Source organism: Phalaenopsis equestris, unplaced genomic scaffold, assembly GCF_001263595.1.
Source record: "Phalaenopsis equestris unplaced genomic scaffold, ASM126359v1 Scaffold000036, whole genome shotgun sequence".
Lineage (NCBI taxonomy): Eukaryota > Viridiplantae > Streptophyta > Magnoliopsida > Asparagales > Orchidaceae > Phalaenopsis > Phalaenopsis equestris.
This window is the reverse complement of record NW_018164478.1, coordinates 2397125-2419581: the sequence shown is the minus strand read 5'-3', so window position 1 is coordinate 2419581 and position 22457 is coordinate 2397125. Positions and strand designations below refer to the sequence as shown.

The following is a 22457-nucleotide window of genomic DNA, read 5'->3' as shown; positions in this document are numbered from 1 at the left end:
AAGAAAAGACCTCACAAAAATGAGGTCAACACCCGCGTACCTTCATGTGCTTGATTAATCAGATTTTTCAACCTTTCTTGGGGAAATCTGTAATAGTATACTTTGATGGCATATTTATCTATAGCCAAAATCCAAATCATGAAGCTTTGAAATAAGTTCAAGGCCAAAACAATAAAAGGATGGCATGCCACTTGGTTGGAATTCCTTTCATTTCACCCTAAAGCAGAAGTCCGGAGTTACAAATCAAGTGACAGACACTCTTAGCCGCAGGTATCAAGTGTTAGCTACCCTTCAAGCCACGCTTGCGGGCTTTGAGATATGCAATGAGCTTTATGAACGAGAGGTTGCCTTCCAAGAGATTTGGAAGAAATGCTTGCAAGGACCATATCACATGTTTCATATCAATGAATGTTTCCTCTTCTTTGGAGCTCATTTGTGTGTACCACCATCTTCTTTGAGGGAGGTCATGTTAGTCGAATGCTATTATGGGGACAAGACTTTAGCCCTCCTACAAGACAAGTTCTATTGGTCTTCCATTCGTGTGATTGTGGAGTGGTATGTGAGGAGATGTCAAGTGTGGAAGAGGGCAAAAATCCGAACTCAGAAATTGGGATTATATTTACCATTACCGATTCTTGAAGGTACTTAGATTGATGTTAGCTTAGACTTTTTTGTGGGTTTGACACGAATCAAACGCAACTAAGATTCTATTATCATTGTGGTGAATCAGTTTTCGAAAATGGTATATTTTATTCCTTGTTGGACTACTTTGGATGCATCTCATATCGTTGACCTATACTTCAAGGAAGTGGTACGTTTTCATGGAGTACCTCGCACTATTGTCTCCGTTCAAGATGTGAAGTTCTTAAGTCACTTCTGACAGATATTGTGGAAGATGTTAGGAACTAAATTATAATTTAATTCAACGGCACATCTTGAAACAGATGGTCAAACAGAATGTGTCAACCAAAAGCTTAGGGAATTTGTTGAGATATTACGTGGGGAAAATAATACGACAATTAGAACTTTTATTATCAAAATTGGGGTCTGATTGCAATAGGTCCCGCAATCAAACCTCCAAGTTCAGTCCCTTTGAAGTGGTGTATGGTTGCAATCCCATTTCTCCCTTGGATCTCTTACCGATCATGAAAGACGTCATGGCCATCAGTCCTGAAGTGGAAACCCTCATATAAGAGATACACAACATGCACAAGTTGATAAAAGAAAATACCACCAGCAAACCAACAAGAATAAAAAAATTGTAACTTCCAAGGAGGGAGATATTGTTTGGATTCGGCTACACAGAGTGTTTTCCTCTGAGCAAGTATGGAAAGATCTTAGCCAAATTCGATGGTCCTTTTCGGGAGCTTAAACACATTAATAACAATGCCTACCAAATTGATCATTCCATATGTTATAATGTGTCCGCCACTTTAATGTATCCGGCTTATCTCCTCACTATGAAGGTGATTTAGAAAAGGGCAACAAGAAGAGGCTTCTCCAACCCCGAGAAAATGATGCGGAAGCAATCTAGCATAGCTTCAGTATTTAATTTTAGTCTTCTTTTATGTTTTTATTGTTTTATGTTTTTTTAAAGAGCACAGTGGTCTTTTTCGACTGGCAAAGTGTATTTCCTACCTGACTTCCATATAAGACAGGATTCTTTAATGAAAAGGAGACTTTTGGGTGTTTATTTTATCTCTTTATGCCGAGAGTGGGTGTTCCTTAGAAAACATGTTGTTTGGTCTGTAACCAGGGTTCGGCCCTCCTTGGGGTGTTCGTGGGGCTTGTTAGCTGCTGTCCAAAACTGATTCCTGCTGTGGCAGTTTTCAGTTCCAGAAGGAAAGCAGCTAAGTGATCAGTTATTTTCCCTGTTGTGCCACTATCAGATTGACTCGATCCGGCTTGACGTAGGATCTAAATGTATAGCTGCAAGCGCATATAAAAACATGTACACATACAAACTATGATTTATATATTTGTATCTATTTGATTTGTGTATGTATATATGAACGCTAGACTTAAGCTTTGTATTAGAATATCGCGAATTGATTGAAATCATATCCCATTTTTTATTTGAATGAAGACCATCCAAAATTAACAAGCTGTATAACTAGACATTGCTTGGTTCAAGCTTATATATTGATTCATGGTTTGATCGGATTCATAGCAAGAGCAATTAAAACTATTGATTGAGTTATATAATATCAACTTACGATCATTTACATCGATTTGCACAGCTATCTTGTCCAGAGCAGCAATAGCATCTTCTAAAGCTCTGTTGTATGCTGAGATCATGAAAAATAAGATGGATATCAATAAGATAGAGAACACATTATGAAAACAAAACAGAGAAAAAAACTTAAAAAATTAAATATCATAGTACCTCGACAAATGACTGTTGGATGATAATTCTTATCAATAAAGGCTTCCGCAACATGGAGCATCTCACCAGCTTTGAACAAAATGGCATGTTAGATTTTTTTTTTTAATGTTGCAAACAATGCATGATATGTGAACTGAAAATATGAAAAACAGCATAATAAGAGAACATAACAAATTTGGAGACACCCTATACTCAATAAACTGGTAACGATCATTAATTTCTAGCTAAGCAAATTGGTAACATTTGAAGGTTCGTAATTGAAATTAGCTATGTTACCTAGAACAATAACAGAGGTAGTACCATCTCCCACTTCTTCATCTTGTGTACGGCTTAGCTCAATCATTGACTAGGGGAAACAACAGAGTGTAATATTAAAAAAGAGAAGTTACAGCCGATAAACAAAAACTAAGAATAGATTTTTCACTGTGTAACTAAATCAATAAATATCTATGTTTGGTAACTACCAACCTTAGCTGCTGGGTGTGCCAGATCCAGTTCACGTAGTATAGCATTTCCATCATTGGTTACTACAATTCCTGAAAATAACAACCATGATTCATTTGACTGAGAAGGGAGACCACTATATCAACTAAAATACTTGGAACACATCCCAATATATAGCAGTTGGCTAAAATCATATTCAAGTAAGACAGCTAGAAATCTCCATCGAGAACATAATAACATGGAACACAAGACGAGCAGTTGGAATAAGGCCAAAAGCACCAGGTTTTCTATAGAAGCTTTGCGTTCTACGAAAGCGATTTAATTATACTTCACATGAAACAAAATTTCACACCATTCACTTAAATTAAGAATAGAACAAACCATTATATCATCAATTTTCAATGCTTTAAAAAAGTTGATTTGATAAGAAGGATCTGACACCGCCAACAGACTGTTAGTCTTGTGCTTCTTGTGGAATATTTGATGAATTATGCACAAATTAAAGCAGAAAATAAAATGATGGTTTTCTTGTTTCCAAGGATTTTACAATTGCTAGCAATGATGATCACTGTAGGAACTAATGCACCCCATGGTTGGTTCTCAACTTTCCCAGTAAATAAATGGATAAGAAAAAGTCCCCGGGCACTCATTCAACGACAAACATATCCAAAATAGAATCCACGCATTCAAGACAAACAGATCTAAGTAAGAAAAAGTTTATTCTCTAATAATTCTTTGATAATTTTCATGTCCAAAATATACCAGGGGAACCATAAAAATTTATTAAAAGCTTCAGTATCTTCGAGAATTGTCCAGAGAGATGTCAGCAATGACAACTTCAATTTATTCACTTGTGTTCCCTCTGTTTTTTTCTTTCTTTCCAATGTCCCCAAAAATATCTCAAGATGGACAGCACAACGTACACTAAACTCACCATCAATATTTAGTAACCTGTTGCCTACATTTTAATCTGGAGATCATATATTCAAGTTACCAAAACAACTTCAACAAATACAGGGTAAAACTAAATGCATCAAACCACCCTTCTAGACCATTCATTAGTGGTAACTCCAAGCAGTGTGTTCAACCCCGTATTTCAAAAGCTGCTTTTTTCTTTTTTCCCCCTTATTTCAAAAGCTGGTTAGCTCAAAAGTAACACGAATTAAATGGTATGTTAATCATTGACCTCGCGTATATCTTTCCCTCAAATTTCCAATTCATAATATAATTATCAATTGTTATACCTTTGGCATAGATTTTGAGTAATGATAGAATGAAAAAAAGTTGTGTAATTTAGGATGGCGCTTGAGCAAATCAGACAGTTTCTAGTCCAACGCTCCAGAAATACCAATTATCATTCTAGAGCCAAATTCATACCATACGACATGAATCAAGATTGAAGGATAAATCAAAAATTTTTGGAATAAACAAATACTAGATGAAAGATAACGTGAGTTTTGGGGACAAAAACCAGCATTAAATTAAAGGAAAATGATTTTGGAGGCTATTCATTCCTTAAAAGGCATGAACAATTCGATGAACCTGACTTGGAACTAAGCTAATTAAAATTAGTTGAGTGGACATTTAATTGCAAGTAATTGAGTAATCGTTTGTTTACAATTTCATATATGCTTTAGTTAAAATATTTAAAGAACAACGAAAAAATCTCACAAAGTTTAAACATAATAACCAAAATCAAGGAGAAAAAAAAGTTTATGTTTGACAAAGGTTTAAAACTGGTTCCAGGCTCATACTACTTTATATAGAGTTCAAAGTTTCACCAATTTCAGCATTTTAAAATATTTCACCACTGTTTTTGGTTATTAGTTCAAAACTAAGTTTAAATAATATATAATACAATTTATGTAGAAAAAAATCAGAAAAAGCCACAGATAGATGATAAATGTTCATGTTTTTAGAATTTTTAATAAAAAATATCTTCTATTCTTGTGAAATATAAATTTGTTAGTTTATCTATTTCACTATTAAATTGCACAGTAAATTTATACAGAGGCAAAAAAATATTTATTTACTATAAAGAAAAAAAGAATGGATAACATGATGCCCAAATATGAAAAAAGAGCAAGAATATTAAAAGAATGGCTCATAATAGGTAAATAATAATGAAAAGACAGATTTAAGATAAATGGATTAAAGAAAGAAAGCTCAATGCTATTTCATAAAAAATAAGTAGATGTTAAAACAAGAAAAATGGAAAAAAAGTAAAACAAAAAAAGGTAATTCCATAGTTTGCAAAGATATAAAGAAGCTTTCCTGAGCACCTTCCACTAAAATAGGGGGCAGTTCAGGAGAGCTCTAAGGTTATAAATGGACAAGACACCTCTTTACTTAAACCCCTCGTAAACATATAAGGTAGTGCTACTTTGTCTAAAAGCTTCAATAAGTATATACGGTTGTGACTCTTTGCCTACTCGCCTTAAGAAAAAAAAAATGTCCTTTGAATTTCTCTAAGAAAAATGCAAAAGATAGGAATTCGTGACTCACTCTATAAAACTATTAGCTTCTTCCTCGCAGTGTTCTTAGAATGGCACTTAAGAGTTTAGTAATGATGAAAAAAAAATTCAATTTGAGACACTCATCTTCTTTCAGGAGTAATTAAACTTGAAGCTTATCTATCAATAAACAAACCTAAAACTCAAAATATTTATAAACCAAACCGCTCAAACAAATATAGTTTGCAATATTGCTGCACGGCAACAATAGTAGCTTGAATAGTGAAATGATTTTAAAGAGAAACAAGATCGTGTGCGACCAATGTTGGGAACAAAAGCAGAAAATTCCACAATTTATCCATAATAGCACCTATTGTTCAGAAATCTCTTTGCTTTGCATTAGCTATTCATGACTTAAGAATTATCATCTGATACAGCAGTTTTTACGTAAACAAATACCTAACAAAGTCAAAACTCTTAGCAAGATTAATAACATGGCATAAAACTTTTATTTTCCACAGTTTTTAATTCTCTGTAGGTAGAAAACCGTCACAAATATTAAGCTTTTGTGGTATTCTTCATACTTTTCTATGGTATACACTTTTTACGAACAATCACAAAAACATCTTTATACAATGATGGGTCATGCCATAGATACTTTTCCCCCTTAAACTTATTTTCTATAAAATTTAGAAAAAATGCTACCACTTTTTCATGTGTAGTTACGCCTTCATATTGTGAAATTTCTACATGTGTATTTTTTTAAATTATTTTAGACCATAGAAACTTGATTTGGCTTCTAGAAGATCTTTACAATCTTTGAAATCAATCGATTGAGCAAATTAGAGTAAAGATAAACCTTCCAACTATTCATGCCAGCTTCAAAATATCTACCTTTCTAGCATTGTTAAAATTTCCCCCAACACCTCAATGTAGCATGGTGGCACCAAATATTTGATATAAAATTGAAGTATGATATCAAAGGTAGAGGAAACATCAGATTTAAGTTAGGGAGGGTGCATTTTTCTCAATTAACTCCAAAGTGGAAAGAGATACATATACCAAGCTCACAATCCTCACATTAATAAGGCTCCAGGGACAAATAGAATCACGCTTCATGGATTCCCAAGACAGGTATAGCTCTAATAAATCATTCATTTATCTAAGGTCGTGATAAAGATAACAACAAGTTTATATGTGATCTAAGGCTCAACCCTAGTAGACTTGTGCATATAAAAGCTAATCAAGCCCAAAAAAAAATTAGTAAAAGTGTTGCATGCGGTAATTGTAGTAACTTGAAACTAAAAAAAAATAAAGCTCCATGATTACAACTCAAATTTTCAATGCCAAAATTTTAGAATGATATCAAAGGAAAAGAAAAATCAAAGGTATGGTATACACTTCTCACGAACAACATAAAAACATCCTTATTCAAGGATGGGTCATGATTTAGATATTTTTCCCCCTAAACCTATTTTCTATTCAATTTACAAAAATGCTACCAATTTTTAATGTGTAGTTATGTTTTCATATTGCAAAATTTCTAGATGTGCAATTTTCATATTTTTTTATAGTATATGCTTCTCACCAACAATGACAAAAAAAAATCTTTATTCAAGGACGGGTCATGCTTTAGATATCTTTCCCCTAAAACTTATTCTCTATTACATTTAGAAAAAATGTTAACCACTTTTTTCATGTTTAGTTACAAATTCGCATTGTGAAATTTTTAGATGTGTATTTTTTTTAAATTGTATTGGACCATAGAAACTTAATTTGGCTTCTAGATGATCTTTACATTCTTTGAAGTCGATCGATGGAACAAATTAGTGTAAAGGTAGCCTTCCAACTATTCATGCCAGCTTCAAAATATCTAACATTCTGGTATCGTTAAAATTTCCCCCAACACCTTCTCATTGTAGCATGGTATCAAAGGTAGAGGAAAAAACATATTTAAGTTAGGGAGGGTGCATTTTTCTCAATTAACTCCAAAGTGGAGAGAGATATATATACCAGACTCACAATTCTCACATTAATAAGGCTCCGAGAACAAATAGACTCGATTTTTATGGATTACCAAGATAGGTATTGCTCTAATCAATAATTCATTATTTAATGTCCTGATAAAGAATGAAAACAGTTTACATTAAATCTAAGACTCAACCCTAGTAGAGTTGAGCATATAAAAACTAATCAAGACCAAAAAATTAGGAAATAAACTTAATATCATGATCCACAATAGTAAAAAAAAAAATGGACAAAAAGTGTTGCATGTAGTAGTTGCAATAACTTGAAACTAAAAAAAAAGCAAAACTCTGTGATTCCAACTCAAATTTGCATTGCCAAAATTTTAAAATGGGCCTCTGAAAAAAGTTCAAACTTTTCCTATTATTAAATAATCTTAAATAAATCATCAAAAACAAGTTATATTATTTCCAAGTATCATCATTAGCTTTATCCTAATTATTTTTCATAGAATATAAGAATCCTCCTCCCAACTTTATATTAAGTGCTACTATTGCATTAAGTGAAATTTGTATTATAAATGTGAAAGATCTAACTAAGAAGATCCATCAATGTGAGACAATAGAAATAAGTCCATGTTTTTAGTTAATCAACTAAACTTATAATTCACTATTGAATTATTAGCAACTAAAATTTCAAAATAAAGGCATTTTTTCCACTGGATTACATGATTTCTTTAGTAAAAATAATTTTAAAAATTTAGTATCTTATGGTTTCCCCATTTTAAAAACCTAGTGGTCTATATAGTAATTTCTATACTTCTGATCATGCGTTTCTGATATATCTTTCTCTTCCACAAATTTTGCATTATTGTAATTTATCTGGCTTATTGAAATACCTTCAACTCTTTTCTGCAAGAGCTTAAACTGTCCATGTCTTTTTAAGGCCTTATCTTCAACCAATTATCTCCTAAAAATCTATCTAATATATTCAATTCTTGATCTTCCTCTTTTAACACATCACTTATTAAATTTTCATTCTATGACATTTCACTTTATTGTCAATAAATTTTTGTGCCTTACAATTGGATCCATATAATATAGTGGTCAAGTCTTTTTAAGGTCATCTTATCTTCAACCAATTATCCACTAACAATCTATCTAATACGTTCAATTATTTTTCTTCCTCTATTAACACATCCCTTATTATATTTTCATTCTATCACACTTCACTTCACTATCAATAAATTTTGTGTGCCTTACAATTGGATCCATATAATATAGTCAATCTTATATTAGACTTATTAAAGATACATTATATCCGTGATATTCTATTGATGAATAAATTCTCTAAAAAACTTTTCAATTTTAACATTCTTTAATAACACTAGAGGCTATATCTTCATTTAAACCACATTCTTTTGGACGATATATTTAAGGTACTTAAAACTCTCACAGTTAAAACAGCTTGATCTTCTACCCAATATTATATGCTAATCTTTTTTATTCATAGTTAAAATTAAAGTGATGTATTCAGTCTATGCCTATTGCTACTGAGCCACTCATCTTCTTTAAAAAAAATATAAAATCTCTTTTATTATAGATTTTCACCTCACAAATGAATTCAGCCAATAAGATTAACATCTGCAATTAAAAACCAAGGACTTATCTTCATAACGAATGCCAAAAGTATAGATTTAACATTAATCAATGATGTAATGGCAATGCGCATAAAACTCTTAGGTCACTCTAACAAATATTTAATGCTATTCAATGGACTGTTATAAACGACCTTAAAGCGGAAGCGAGAGTTGAGCTGATAATTGTTGGCTCTTAAGGGGCGTCATATTTATAATTAGTTACTAACTATCAGTAGATTTTGTTTGTTCTTTTGAGTCAGGAAGGGGAATTTCAACAAGTAAAAGTTTTTCCCTATTTTATAAATTTTGCTTTCTTTTAGCTAATTCTGTGTCAGGCTTGTTGCGATATGAGTGGTATCAGAGCCAAGTAATATGCTACCATGAAGGAATAACCTATGTCAGGTCCAAGAAATCATTTTTGTGGATTTACAACAAGAAATTTGTCGCTTAAAAGAGTGATTGGTTGCCTTCGAACAAAAAGATGCAAGGAACTTCGAAATGGGGTAGAAGATGATGTAATCGAACGAGAAGAAACAGCACACAATGAGAAAATTAGGCCTCTTATTGATGAGCAAATTTTCTGAGCTGACGAAGAACTTCAGTTTGCAAGCATCTCTACAGTTGAACACGGCCAAGGCAAAAAATGGCTCTGTACAATATTTTCAAGACAAGGTGTATTGTGTAGGAAAAGGTTTATGGGAGAAGTTGTGAAAATGTGGCTTTGATGATGAAGAAGCTCGACTTGGTGACACGGCCCCACCCTACGCCTTATCAACTCGTGTGGCTTAAGAATGGAAATGAGATAGAAGTTACCAAGCAATGTATGGTCCAAATTTCAATCGGACAGAAATTTCAGGAACATGACTGTTGCAATGTTGTTTTGATGGGAAGCATGTCATCTTCTGTTGGGTTGACGTGACAAAAAATGATCGTCAAACGGTCCACAACTGATTTATGAATACACTCATTTAACAAAAAAGGAGCACATATCATTCTGATACCCATGGAGGAACCCAACGGGTAGAACATAAAATGCCAGCCCATTCCTTATTCTTGAAAAATCTAGAAAAGTAGAAACTGGTCTAGCACTATTTTAAGATGACATTAATTTAGAACACTTAGCAGCACCATGTGAGGCTAAATCCATTTTACATGTATTTATGGATGTGTTCCCCAAAGTCCTTCCAATTGATTTGCCACCAATGTGGATTTGCAGCATGCTATGGACTTGATTCCAAGCACAATTATCCCTAACTAGCCATCTTATCATATGTCCCTAAAAGAGTACGAAGAACTCCAATGCCAAGTCGATGAATTGATTGAAAAAGGCTTGGTTAGACCAATGTGACCAAAGTACATCGGCAATCGAGCTTAATGTTTTTAAAAGCGTGATTCACAGCAAAGCGAAGCGAAGCTCGTGACTCCAACTTCACTTCGTGAAGTCCACTTCGAAGCGTTGAAGTTAATTTATAAGTTTTTTTTTTTACAATTTTAAGCTTTTAATTATTGCAACAAATTATTATAAATGTTCAAATTTCAATTTACATTTTTACTCTCAATCTTAGCTTTCATGTTATATGTTGTACCACATTTTTATTCTATTTTATATTAACTTTGAAGTCATAATTTATGTTTTATAAATGTTAATGAATGTATTTCTACATCAATAGTTTTATATAATACATTAATGCTTTGGTTGATAAAAGTGCCTCTTCGCTTTGTGTTGTGTGCTTTGAAGCAAAATAAAGCCTTGCACCTCATATTACGCTTTGATAACACTGGTCAAGCTATGAACAAATTAACCATTAAAAGCAAGCTTCATATTTCATGGCTGGTCGGCATATTTGATCGATTAAAAGGATTCAATATCTTCTCAAAGATCAACTTCAGTAATGTGTATCACCAAATCTGAATACCCCTTGAATATTAAGGGAAAACGGCAAATGCCCGAGATGGATTATATAAATGGAACTTTTCATCATTTGATCAAAAGCTCAAAATATTTTTATGCGCCTAATGAATCAAATTTTGTCATTTCCAAGAAAATTCAGAGTAAGCATATTTTGATGATATGTTCATGTATGGTTGAACAGCGGATGAGCACCTCCAGCATGTGCAAAACATTTTTTAGGAGCTTTGTAGAAAACAATCATTTGTTAACACTGTAAAGTGCGATTTTTTGGTCCCTAAAGCTAACTCTTCGGGTTCTATAATTTCTGCTACATGAATGAGGTTGGATCTAGCCAAAATTAAGGCCATTTGAGAGTGTCCAAGGCCTCAATCCTTTACCCAAGTGCAACAATTTCATAACTTGTCATCTTTCCATCATAGGTTCATTAAGAAATTCAGCTATATAGCTACAATGGTATTTGAATTGCTCGAATTGAGCCAATTCAATTGGACCAAACGTGCCAAAGAGTTTCACTTGTTATGACTGATCATAGTTGCAGCTGTTCTAGCTCTATTTGATTTGAAGTGAGTGTTCCACATTGAGTTTGATGCATCCGATGTCTGCATTGGGGAGGTAGACAGTCAAAAGGGTCATTTGATTGCATTTTTAGTTAAAAACTCCATGAATCCAAAAAAAAATTATTCTACCTACGATAATGAATTTTACAAAGTGAAAGCTCTTCAATATTGGAGCCATTAGTTACTAGTTAATGAGTTTGTTCTTTTTACAAATCATAATGCATTAAAGCACCGTCACAACCAAAACAAGTTGAAGGGAAAGCATACCACCTGGGTAAGTATTTATCATCTTTTCACATCATTTTCATGCATAAATCTAAGAGTTCAAACCAAGTTGTTGATGCTTTAAGCAAACAAACAATGGTGCTCCCTATATTGCAGATAAAAATTTTTGGATTGTAAATGTTGAAGGAATTATACATTCACGACAAAGATTTCCAAGATATGGCAGAAATGTCATCATCAAACTTATAAAATGTGTTTCACATTGAGGATGGTTTTCTTTTTCTGGGCAACTGCCTATGCAACCCCAACTGTTCTACTAAAAAAGCTATTTAATACAAACTAGAGGAGTTTTCCATAGAAATTATGGCAAACAAAATATTTTATTTCACCGCATCAAACAAAACAACACAACACAACATAAATGTTAAACACCTGCAATTCGAGAGATAGGCGATCCAAAACAACAATATCATAGCATAACCTAACCCTAAATATAATAAGCCCTATTTATACCCCACAATAATAACTAACAAATGACTAAATTACCCTTTAGCTTTGAGCCTAACATAAGCCTTTAAATTTTTTTGCGGGCTCGGCTCCGATTTATCATTACTTCCCTCCCAAAAAACACTTTGTCCTCAAGGTGGAAGAAAGTAACATAAGTCGTATGGCTCCCATGTGATGTCCTCATCTGACAATTTTTTTTCATTTAATAAGAAATTGGTAATGACCCTCATGAATTTGAAATGCAGTCCTGTGCATGCCTTTCGAAGGCATCTGAATTTGATGGTGTTCTGACTTTCAATTCCAATAAATCTCAGAAAATATCGCAGCCCCAAACAATTCATCCAATATCTCATCCATCATTGGAATCTCTATCATCTCTGTATCATGTGTCTCTTCCATGCTATAACACTCGATCAAGAATCTCAGCTCTGCGTCCTGAATTTGCCCTCACCAAGATTTAGAGTGTGAACAAAGAATTGCATAAATGGGGTCAACAAGAAGCGCTGCCCTGTTGTCTCCCTCCTAAATACTCTGCAATGTCAAAATCAGTTACTTACAAACTCCCCTGGTCTTTTTCACCTGTCTTGTTCCTATCATTACACCTGAAACGCCTTTTGCCCGAAAATTTTGTAGCAATAAAAGGAATTGGCATGTTGGATGCAGCCCTCTATTGGGGTCTCACCCACCATCGTTCCCTTTGCTAGACAAAAATCCTTTGAATCAATATTCTCCAACCCTGAATCGCACCTCATCCTGTTTTGCATGCTGCCACTTGTTCCAAACATTCCGATGTCACACATTTTCCTCCAGATGTTGTCACTCGAATCATCTCCCGACTCCTTTGCTAAATCCCACATGCTTCTGTTTATTTCAACCATCTTGAATTTCCACTATTCCTTTCAAGTTCTGCAGCTTGAGTCTGCTCCTAATTCCTTCGCTAGATCTCACGGCTCCAAATTCTCCTGAAGCAGCAATGTTGCCCTGATATTGTACAAATCATTTTAATTGTTGTCACTCTCATCTGCTTTTCATGTCGTTGCTCGATTCCAAAATGGGCGACTGCAATTTTATGTGAAAGTCCACGATCTTCCTCATCATTTCTTCCTAAACTATGAATCCCCCTCTATGGAGGAGAGTCGTCTCTCCATGGATGAAAAATGCTCCATTTACTCCCATGATGATTTTCGGTCCAGAAAGTAAAACTTCATGATGTTAGCTTCCTAGGTAGCCCGAATTGAAATTGTACCATGAGGTCATAAGCTCCCGTGGCTTCCAAAATCGCCCGAATCGTGGCTGTATTGGTAGGTCGTAAGCCTCGATCGCATCTTTGGCTTCCCAAATCGTTTGAATCATGGGATTCTTCTATGTGATCCATTGTCGGCTTAACAGCTAGCTCGTATCACACTTTGTGATCCCTTCGTTAGCTCAAATCGTTCGCTATTAGCGACTGTATCATGAAATCCCTTCATGAAGGTGGCATGACAGAGATATGTATGTCACAATCCCATCTTTGGCTTCCTCTCTAGCTCTTATAGCGATAAAGTCTTAATCGTGAGGTTATATGGACGCCTTGATCCCGTTGTTTCCCCCTGAGTTGATTGCCCTTACACCAATTCGATACAAATCAGAGGAATTTTTCACAAAAAATAGGGCAAAAAAAATTTTTTTTTCAACACAATAAATAAAGATAAACAATTACAATTCGAGATGTACGCAATCTCTTTGAAAACTTAATCCTAAGACTCAAGATAACAATCTCCTATCATAACATGAACCTAATCATAAGATGCCCTATTTATAGCCCACAATAATAACTAAAAAATGACTAAATTTCCCTTTTAGCTTCACACCTAGCATAAGTCTTCAAATTCTTTCACAGGCTCGGCATCAGTCTAACACTATCCTATTTGAATCTCATGATGGAGGCTTAGTCATACATTTCGGTTCCGACAAAACCATACTGCAAGATAAATTCTATTAGCAGTCAAATACTAGAGGCATTGATCGCTATATCAAGAAATGTCTTTCTTGTTGGCTTACAAAAACTCGTCATAATAATGGATTCTATCTTCCACTTCCAATGCCTGAAAGACAATGGACTAGGGGTGCCCAAAATTAGCTCAGCATGTCAACTCCACCTGAACTCGACACAAAAAATTAAGGTTCATCCGAATAATTTTCGTGTCGAGTTCGGGATTCCATAACGATTTATTTTTTTTCGAATTGGGTTTGGTTTATCCGTCAACCCAAATTTGACTTTAAACCAACTTGCGAACCCGAAATTGATGTGAAATTGACTCGAAGTTGGCCTGAATTGACCCAAATAGTTGTTATGTTTTATGTTAAACGAGTTATATGAATTGGATTCTGATTGGCGGGTTGAAAGCAGGTCGTGTTTGGGTTGAACTTTTTTACCCGTTCAATATCCAGGTCATGCTCAGGTCAAACAGTTTCAAGTCGAGTCAATTTAAGGTTAAACCCAGACGCCAACCACAACACCCCACCATGTTAATGTTTGGATTTCGTCATTGGCCACACATCATGTAATAAGAATTCTATCATGGTTGGCAATTTGTATTAAAACATTCCTAATAGAACAAGCCATTTTATCAACATAATTATTTGATTCAGTTTCTAAATTCAACACAAATCTCACCAATCTATTTTGGAAAGGTATCCACACCTCAACTTTAAAATTTTCATCACATCTAAGGACAATCTCATTTATGATTATTTTATATTTGTAATTTATAACATAGTCACTATTCTATGCATCATTCTACAAGATCCAAATGCAACTAATAATCTTTTCAGAACTAATCTAAGATACATAAACACCTATGTCTTATGAAATACACTGACGCATTCTACAAGCTAGTAATTAGAATATACCCCAATCAAAGTGTACATACTGCTAGAAACTAATACACTTAATAATAAAGAGAGTCATAAGATTCCAATAAATTGCAATTGGCAAGAGCAACTATTCTCGTGTGCTAGTCTTGATTAAAAAAAGTTTCATATCTAAAGAGCATACCATGCTGCACACGTTAAAAATAAATATATTCAAATTGTCATGGATAAAAGTTATTATTATGATCTAAAATATAACATGTGTAAATTATTTGAAGTTGGAATCCACAATCTTTATTGATGTTATGTTTTCTTATCATTGAGAATATTCTCTTTTATTGTTCCCTTCATTTGCCTATACATAGGCACCTCTATACTGCTACTATAACGACAACTAAATAAAGATGCAGACATTTACAATTATCTCTTCGCTCCAATAGTTTCAGTCCACAAGTACAATTGGTTGCAGTACTACAATAGTAACTAAAAAATAACAAGTCTAAGGGGATTTACATTTATACCACACAATTCTCATGTATTTGTGTATCTAACACCTAAATTTAAATATTTACTTATATTACATTCAAATCCTTGACATCACATCAAAATATCACAATATTATTTTTTCAAATGAAATAAACCTTTTCAAACATATATTTGATTTCATTATAAAAGTATCGTGTTTTATCTATAAATATTAAACTTTAGGTGTTAGCTATAATAAATGCATAAGCATTGTGTTATATCAATTTAAATTCCCGTTACTATTATAAAGTATAACAACACAAGTAAAAATTATAAGTAAAAAAAAAAAAGCTTTGTTAATTAATAATAAAATCAATTCTAAAAAAAGAAACATGAGATTTTGCAACTAAACGTCACCTCCAGTAGCATCAAGTAGCATCTTCAGCATTGACCGAGGTCCCAAGGTAGTGCGAATTATATCAGCAACAGCCTATTAAATGAAATATAAGTATATCTGATCAAGAAGAAAATAACAAAATATAAAAGCAGATAGGAAAGGAATAATATAATAATGTTATATGACAATAGTAAGCAATAATAATAATTGCTTCAACATTGTCCACAAGAAATATGCAGGCATCACACATGCCCCTAACTACACAAATTAATGTGATGCATAACTCTGTTTATGGGGGTTGCTTTCAGTGATCGATTGTGGGTGCCAATATTGATATTCACGGACAACATTTAAATGGTTTTGTTTCAAAAACAAAAATTCTTGTGGTTAGGTTGTAGTATGGTTAGGTAATATCTTGTTCTTGTTGCTCGTGCAAGTATTCTGCGCTAGTATAATTTTAACAAAGCTTGCGCTTTTTGTGATGGAGCTTGCACCAGCGCTACCGATACATACTAATGAAAACAAATAGAATAATCTGATCACAAAGAGTGCATCGACAGATCAATACATACAATCAAGGCACACAAAGCGAGCCTTTTGCACCCCATAAGTAGGCCAATTGCCCTAAACAAATATTTTTAGCTCTTGATTGAAGAATAAGGCTTTGAGGATGGTGGTTAAGGTATGATAGAGAAGTAGAATGCATATTTGCTATCTTATTTAATTTCAAACTCTTAATTTGATGGACACTTTCACTCTAAATGATTTGTGTCATTTGATTTTTAAGTTGGAATATGAATGAAATGAATATAGGCTTTGAATTTAATTTTTCTATTAAATTAAATTTTAATAATATTTTTTACAACAAATTAAAAATAAAAAAACTAAAGAGCTTACGCCCTACCCCTAGCAAGTAAACTTAAAAGCCTTACACCTCTGACTTCGAAAACATTGCTTAGGGTATCTTTCAACCCGTGCTCTCCACCATCTCAATCACCATAGAATATTGCATTTCAAAAGACAAAATATTGACACAAATAACTTAAAACGAAACTTTATTGCTCTACGTGCCGTTGTTCTTTTAAAATAGATGTAAAATAGCATATATTCTAGATGCCTCCTAGCATAAGAGAAAAAACACTTTCACCAATGAATCAAACCCTCGGAGTCATGATATCGGAACATGCACACAAATATGAATAGCATATGATTAAGATGCAGTGGTTTGATCCAAAGTAAATTGCAACTTATTATTATAATTGAATAAAATAAATGGAAATAAAAACTAAGCAAATTTAAAATGCAGCTATTTGATCCAAAGTAAATTGGATATGTCAAAACCCAAAAATGCAACTCTTGCAAAATTACTAACGATATACACCACACAAATTCAAAACAACAATAACAGAACAGCTTACCTTTGAAGCATGTATGTTGGCATGTTGAACCTTATTTCCCTGCTCCCTCTTTAAAGAGTCTTCTGCTCATTACAAATGCCAAAATGTAAGAAACATTCAAAACGAAGTCAAATAACTTCTAGCATAAAAAAAACACAAAAAATCAATAATAGCACAATCAGTAATATTATGGTGAAAAATTCCACAAGGATTGTCAAGAAGGGGAATAAATCTTGCGCATATAATATTCAGAATTTTCATAAAACTTCTGCAAAAAAGATGCTTACCCGATTATGCTCAGCTTGACTTTGGGAAATGAATTTGCATAAAGCCCCCTCAAATATAAATAGTAATTAAGTCTCTTATAATTCAAAACCTCATAGTATATCCGTGAGTTTATTCACGTAGTAACTAGAAATGGCCATATAACAATCACTGTTCTTTAGAAAGCTGGATTTTTCCATTCATTTTTTAATGAAAATGATCATAACTTCTCATTATTCTGCGAAAATTTAGACTGCCTCATTCAATAGAGAAAATATGAGTTGAAAACTATATGAGAAGCGCAGGCATATCATGGGAAATTAAAAAATTGATTTGTGTAAATCACATCTGTCAATGACACCAAACGGCTCGCAGCATGCCACACCGAAAAATGCTCCCCAGCGCTATTTGCATGGTGCGGCATAAAGGGCTAAGATGGTGCGTGTTATTTACGCATTGATGGGCAATCACACATGAAGTATTGTCCCCATGGAAAACTACTTTGATTCGGACATAAAATTAATTTTAATATCAGGCATAGATATTTAATTCATGTTATTTTAATTAAGCTTTTGCTAGATCTTTTATACAACAAAAAAATTTAAAATTTCTAAATATATAAATTTTGCTTAAATGAATAAAATGATAATACTAAGCTTTCTAAAAACCATATTCCAAAAAAAAAAAACTATTTTGTCAAATGCATGATATACAATTAAATCCACCTCTCGGCTCTATTTTGTCAAATGCATGATATACTATTTTGTCAAATGCATGATATACAATTAAATCCACCTCTCGGCTCTCAGCTCAAGGTCTAAATTTAAATGTTGAAGCATTGATGTAAAGAACAGCCTCAATCATGAACATCAGTCAGTGCATATGCTCCCCTGATTTAAACTGAGTTTCACTAAATTACTAGAAAAATCATAATGTCCAAAAATAAAAGCAAATCACGAGCCAAAACTCTTGACAACCATGAAAAGCCCCATTTGCAACAACCAACTCAACAAAGAGCTTAATTGTTGGCTTTTTAAGTTAAAAAGTATGTTTCCATGAAGGACGAAAAACGTGGATATATATATATAAAGAAAAATTATGCGTAGATAAGCAAAATAACTTGTTTACTATAAAGGAAAAAATTAAATGAGATGAGGTGGTAATTCACTCTCCCAAAAGTATGAAACTCGCTCAACCAAAACATTTCAGAGATCACTCACCCATCATTACAATGACAAATCACTCAGCCATATGAGAAAAATATTCCCATTCTCTCATCCTAAAGCTCTCCCTAAAACCCTCTATATCCATGCATCTTTATAGCCTCAAAAAGAACTCTTGGCCTATTAAATAAGGATGTTAAAGAAAAACAATTAGTGGTTGGAAAGTACAAATAAACAAGTCAAATGATAGGAGATGGGTGATAGGTGATAAGTGGTAAGTGGTAAGCAGTGGTTGTGAAGTTCGATATCAATCAAATAGACACATCCTTCTCCATTTTTGCTATGGAAAAAGTCGAGTGTCAAGGCGCAAATTTGATGTAGGTGGGATAAAACCTCACATCATTGGCAACAGCATCCAAAGTCTTCACTAAATAAACTAGCTAGCACCCAACAACATTCTCTCTTAATTGAATAAAACTCTACATTATGATCAATATCTAATAAAGTAACTCCATCATAGTTGACCATTGCTAATGGAAACGCTTGAGTCAATATTTAGAAAAACAATCTCTGATGCCAATTTAAAAAAGAAAAAAAAATAGAGAGAGTTACCCACTCATAATATTTAGGGAATTTCTTGTCCATAAATTAGAAAAATAAATCAACCATTATGATGGGTAATCATTTACCAAAAATAAAGAAACCTCACTCTTTCATCCTTAAGTTCTCCCTATAACTAATATATATCCAGCCTTTTATAGGCTCAAAAATGAACTCTTGGAAAATTAAAGGATGTTGTTGGAAGAAGAATGGTTCGTGGTTGGAAAATATGATTAAATGAGGTGGATGGTAGGAGGTAACTAGTGGTTGGGAAGTGCATCAACCATTCAATTGATACTTCATCAACAAGTTTACTAGATTCAGCAATTTGGTTGGTTGTAGTTAAAAATCCAATATGGGTTTTAAACTCTACAAAAACCTTCAAGTCCACTCAGAATTTACCATTACATTTTCACCCTCAAAAGGACTGAAAATGAAATCATAATTTTGAAACATCTTAGATACAAGCAACCAAATGAGCCGTGAGAAGATAAGACCCTAAAATCATACAAGTTTTTCTTAACAAAAAAAATTCGGGAAAAAAACATCAAGTTGCATGTAATGTGACTGATCTATAGAGCAAGCATCACGCAACACATGAATTATAGAGACCACTAAGCATGTCAAAAATTTTGCCTTCAATTTCAGCAGCAAAATGTACATCAACTAGTAAATATTATATCACTTCCCTCTAGGTAGCACGGCAACAGCAATCCATTTTGACCTCGTAGAAAAGCTTTCCATTCCTCCCATAGGTCTAAAACCAAACCTTCACCTGGCTTTTTTAAGGTTTTCAACTAGATAAACCAAAATGCGATAACATGCACAATTTTACTATCGCTTTGGAAATAACCAATGACCTCCACCTAGCTAAATCTAACTCTAATAAAAAAGAATATTTTACTCTTGAAATAGCAAGAAACCAATCAACTCCACCAAATCCAAATTGGATAAACACACAAATGTAGTCTAGCAAAGTAAACCAACAGGCCGAAGTACATTTTCCGTCAATCATAAATAAATGAAATGACTGTGCTCCGGTAAGAACAATCATTCATGGGGTTGGAAGTGCCCTAATCACTAACCACGAAACGCTGAATAAAACTGGTTTTGCACACAGCATACTCCGCTCCAACCAACACTAGAACGATGCGGTTGAATGCTATATATCAGGAAAAAAAAAACGAAAGCGAGAGAGAGAGACATAAAGAACAACACTTTCCAAAGGACTTACTTAAAACGAGAACCGGCGCGTGCATTGCAGCAGATATTGAAAAATAGCGTGAGGAATGAGTGGATGAATGCCCACTTTTGGCCGGAGAATTCGCCGGAAACGGCACAGCTTTTTGATTTTTCTCGGGTACGCTCGTGCTTTCTCGAGAGTTCTGTTCGATGAGTAGTGACCGGCAGACGGTGGCGAGGTATGGAAACCCTACGAAATGAAAATCAGAATGAAAAAATCTCACGTGAGTAGAGCGTGCGATTCATGGAGCCGGTTTTTTTTAACGAATCTTATCGGTGGCTGCAGGGGTTTGCAAAAAATACCATTTAAAGTTTTCATAAAAATAACTTAATTTGCTTTTATTCAATTTTTTAAAAGTCATAAATAAAATCAAATTGAATATATGTAAGATTTTGTGATTTATCTAATAACGACAATTTTTTTTCCGAAAAGTAAAACCTAAAATTCAATATGTGTGATTCAAATACACGATCTTGTGGTAGATAATTATATCATTCACCTTAATATCATAGATAGATATGCAATCAAAAACTTATTATTGACCTTAAATTTATAGCCTGAAAGTTAAACTGAATATGGTTAAAATTAAATAAAGTAAATATATAAATTTAAATCAAATTTGTATGGGTAAAATCACTAGGGCTGACTTCACATCAAGTTAAGAGTCAGTCAATTAGTTTAGCAAAATAGCTCAATCAAGAAAATTGACCAAGATAGCACAGCCTAGCGATTTGGCCCATTATTTATCGATTGACCAAATAAGTCAATCAACTATAGCAAACTATGCAGTGAGTTCTCCCAACACATTGGAACAAGTTCGTCAACTAGCAACATGCATATGTCACATATTTTGCTATTTGGTCCCTACATATTACATACCATTTCCATATTTTATATAGGATACTTTTTTCCTTGTGTAGTGTTGTATGTAGCCTGCCTCGAGCTAGGCCAAGCTATAAATAAATGTAGCCCCCATGGGATATGAGAGAGACTTTTGGGAGGAAATACTAGTTTGGATAATATCTGAGAAGAACTTAAGAAGAGTAATTCAGCTTAATATAGCTTGGCAACTATTTCGCTCTTATTTTTAATTTCATTATACCATTTAGAAAATAAATTTTTGTTGTGTCAGTAGTAACTTTATCAACTTCTTTATTTTTATTTGCTTTTTTGGATTCTCTCTTCAAATAGCAACTCTTCTACTTCATTTTTGAAAACTCTTTTGTCATCTTCTAGTCAGCTTTAGCCAAATAATAAAAGGACTACCATGTCATTGTTTGAGTTTACATGACAAAAAGGCGGAGGTCCTCAAAAATGAAGATGATAAATTATAGGGTTGAGTTGATAGACGAGAGAAAGCGCTTCTTTAGTAGATTTGTACTAATCAACGGTTAAATCTACTCAGATGGATGTCTGGTTCTTATTACATGCTCAAAATTTTCTCTCTTATTTGTTGAAATTTCTTCAACATGACTGCTACCTTTTTTTCTTTTTATGATAAAACTCAACTTATGTAGGAGTTTATGCAATAACTTTGTCTTTTTTTCTTAAGAATCTCTTCTCTATTTTTCTTTATTGCCTCCTTTTTTTTTGTGCAGTATTTTCCTCTTTAGTTAAGGGTTTGGCTTTGTCATGAAGAGAATGACCAAAAGAGTAAGGTTTCATGGGTATTATTATTAGATTATTAGAATTTCTCCTCTAGAAGATGAATTCTCTATTATATATGGAGAAAGAGAAAGGAATCATACCAAAAGGAGGCTCAACAGCCAAAACGGTGATTGTTTTTACTTCATGTTTTACTTATTCCAAAATAATAATGAAGAATGTTTTGTAAAAAAATCATTCAATAAAAGTTTCAACAATAATTCTTGAATTTACCTTCAAACCCTTTTCAGCCAATTTTTTTGTTGTAGTTTGGTCGCCCTCCTCATCTTGGAATGAGGCGATCTCTTTTTTTGGCAAAGGAGATTCACATATATGAGCTATC

At 33.5% G+C, this 22457-nt stretch overlaps 1 protein-coding gene across 1 annotated transcript; it reads right to left on the bottom strand.

Moving 5' to 3' along the window:
• Nucleotides 1-1862: 1862 nt before the first annotated feature.
• LOC110018783 (T-complex protein 1 subunit gamma-like) lies at nt 1863-20713 on the bottom strand. The gene is made up of 8 exons (XM_020716218.1): nt 20462-20713; nt 17222-17283; nt 15824-15896; nt 2855-2922; nt 2663-2732; nt 2387-2455; nt 2213-2288; nt 1863-1929 (listed from the first exon to the last, which is right to left on the bottom strand). The coding sequence occupies exons 1-8, from the start codon at nt 20484-20486 to the stop codon at nt 1863-1865; spliced, it is 510 nt and encodes a 169-aa protein (XP_020571877.1). The 5' UTR covers nt 20487-20713.
• Between the last annotated feature and the right edge of the window lie 1744 nt (nt 20714-22457).

What these genes read in the sequence shown, in the direction of transcription:
- LOC110018783 (XM_020716218.1), bottom strand. Translation starts at nt 20,486, where the DNA reads ATGCACGCGCCGGTTCTCGTTTTAA. An exon ending in CCAACATACATGCTTCAAAG is followed by an intron (nt 15,897 to 17,221) that starts GTAAGCTGTTCT and finishes TTCATTTAATAG; the next exon opens with GCTGTTGCTGATATAATTCG. An exon ending in TACCTCTGTTATTGTTCTAG is followed by an intron (nt 2,456 to 2,662) that starts GTAACATAGCTA and finishes TTTTGTTCAAAG; the next exon opens with CTGGTGAGATGCTCCATGTT.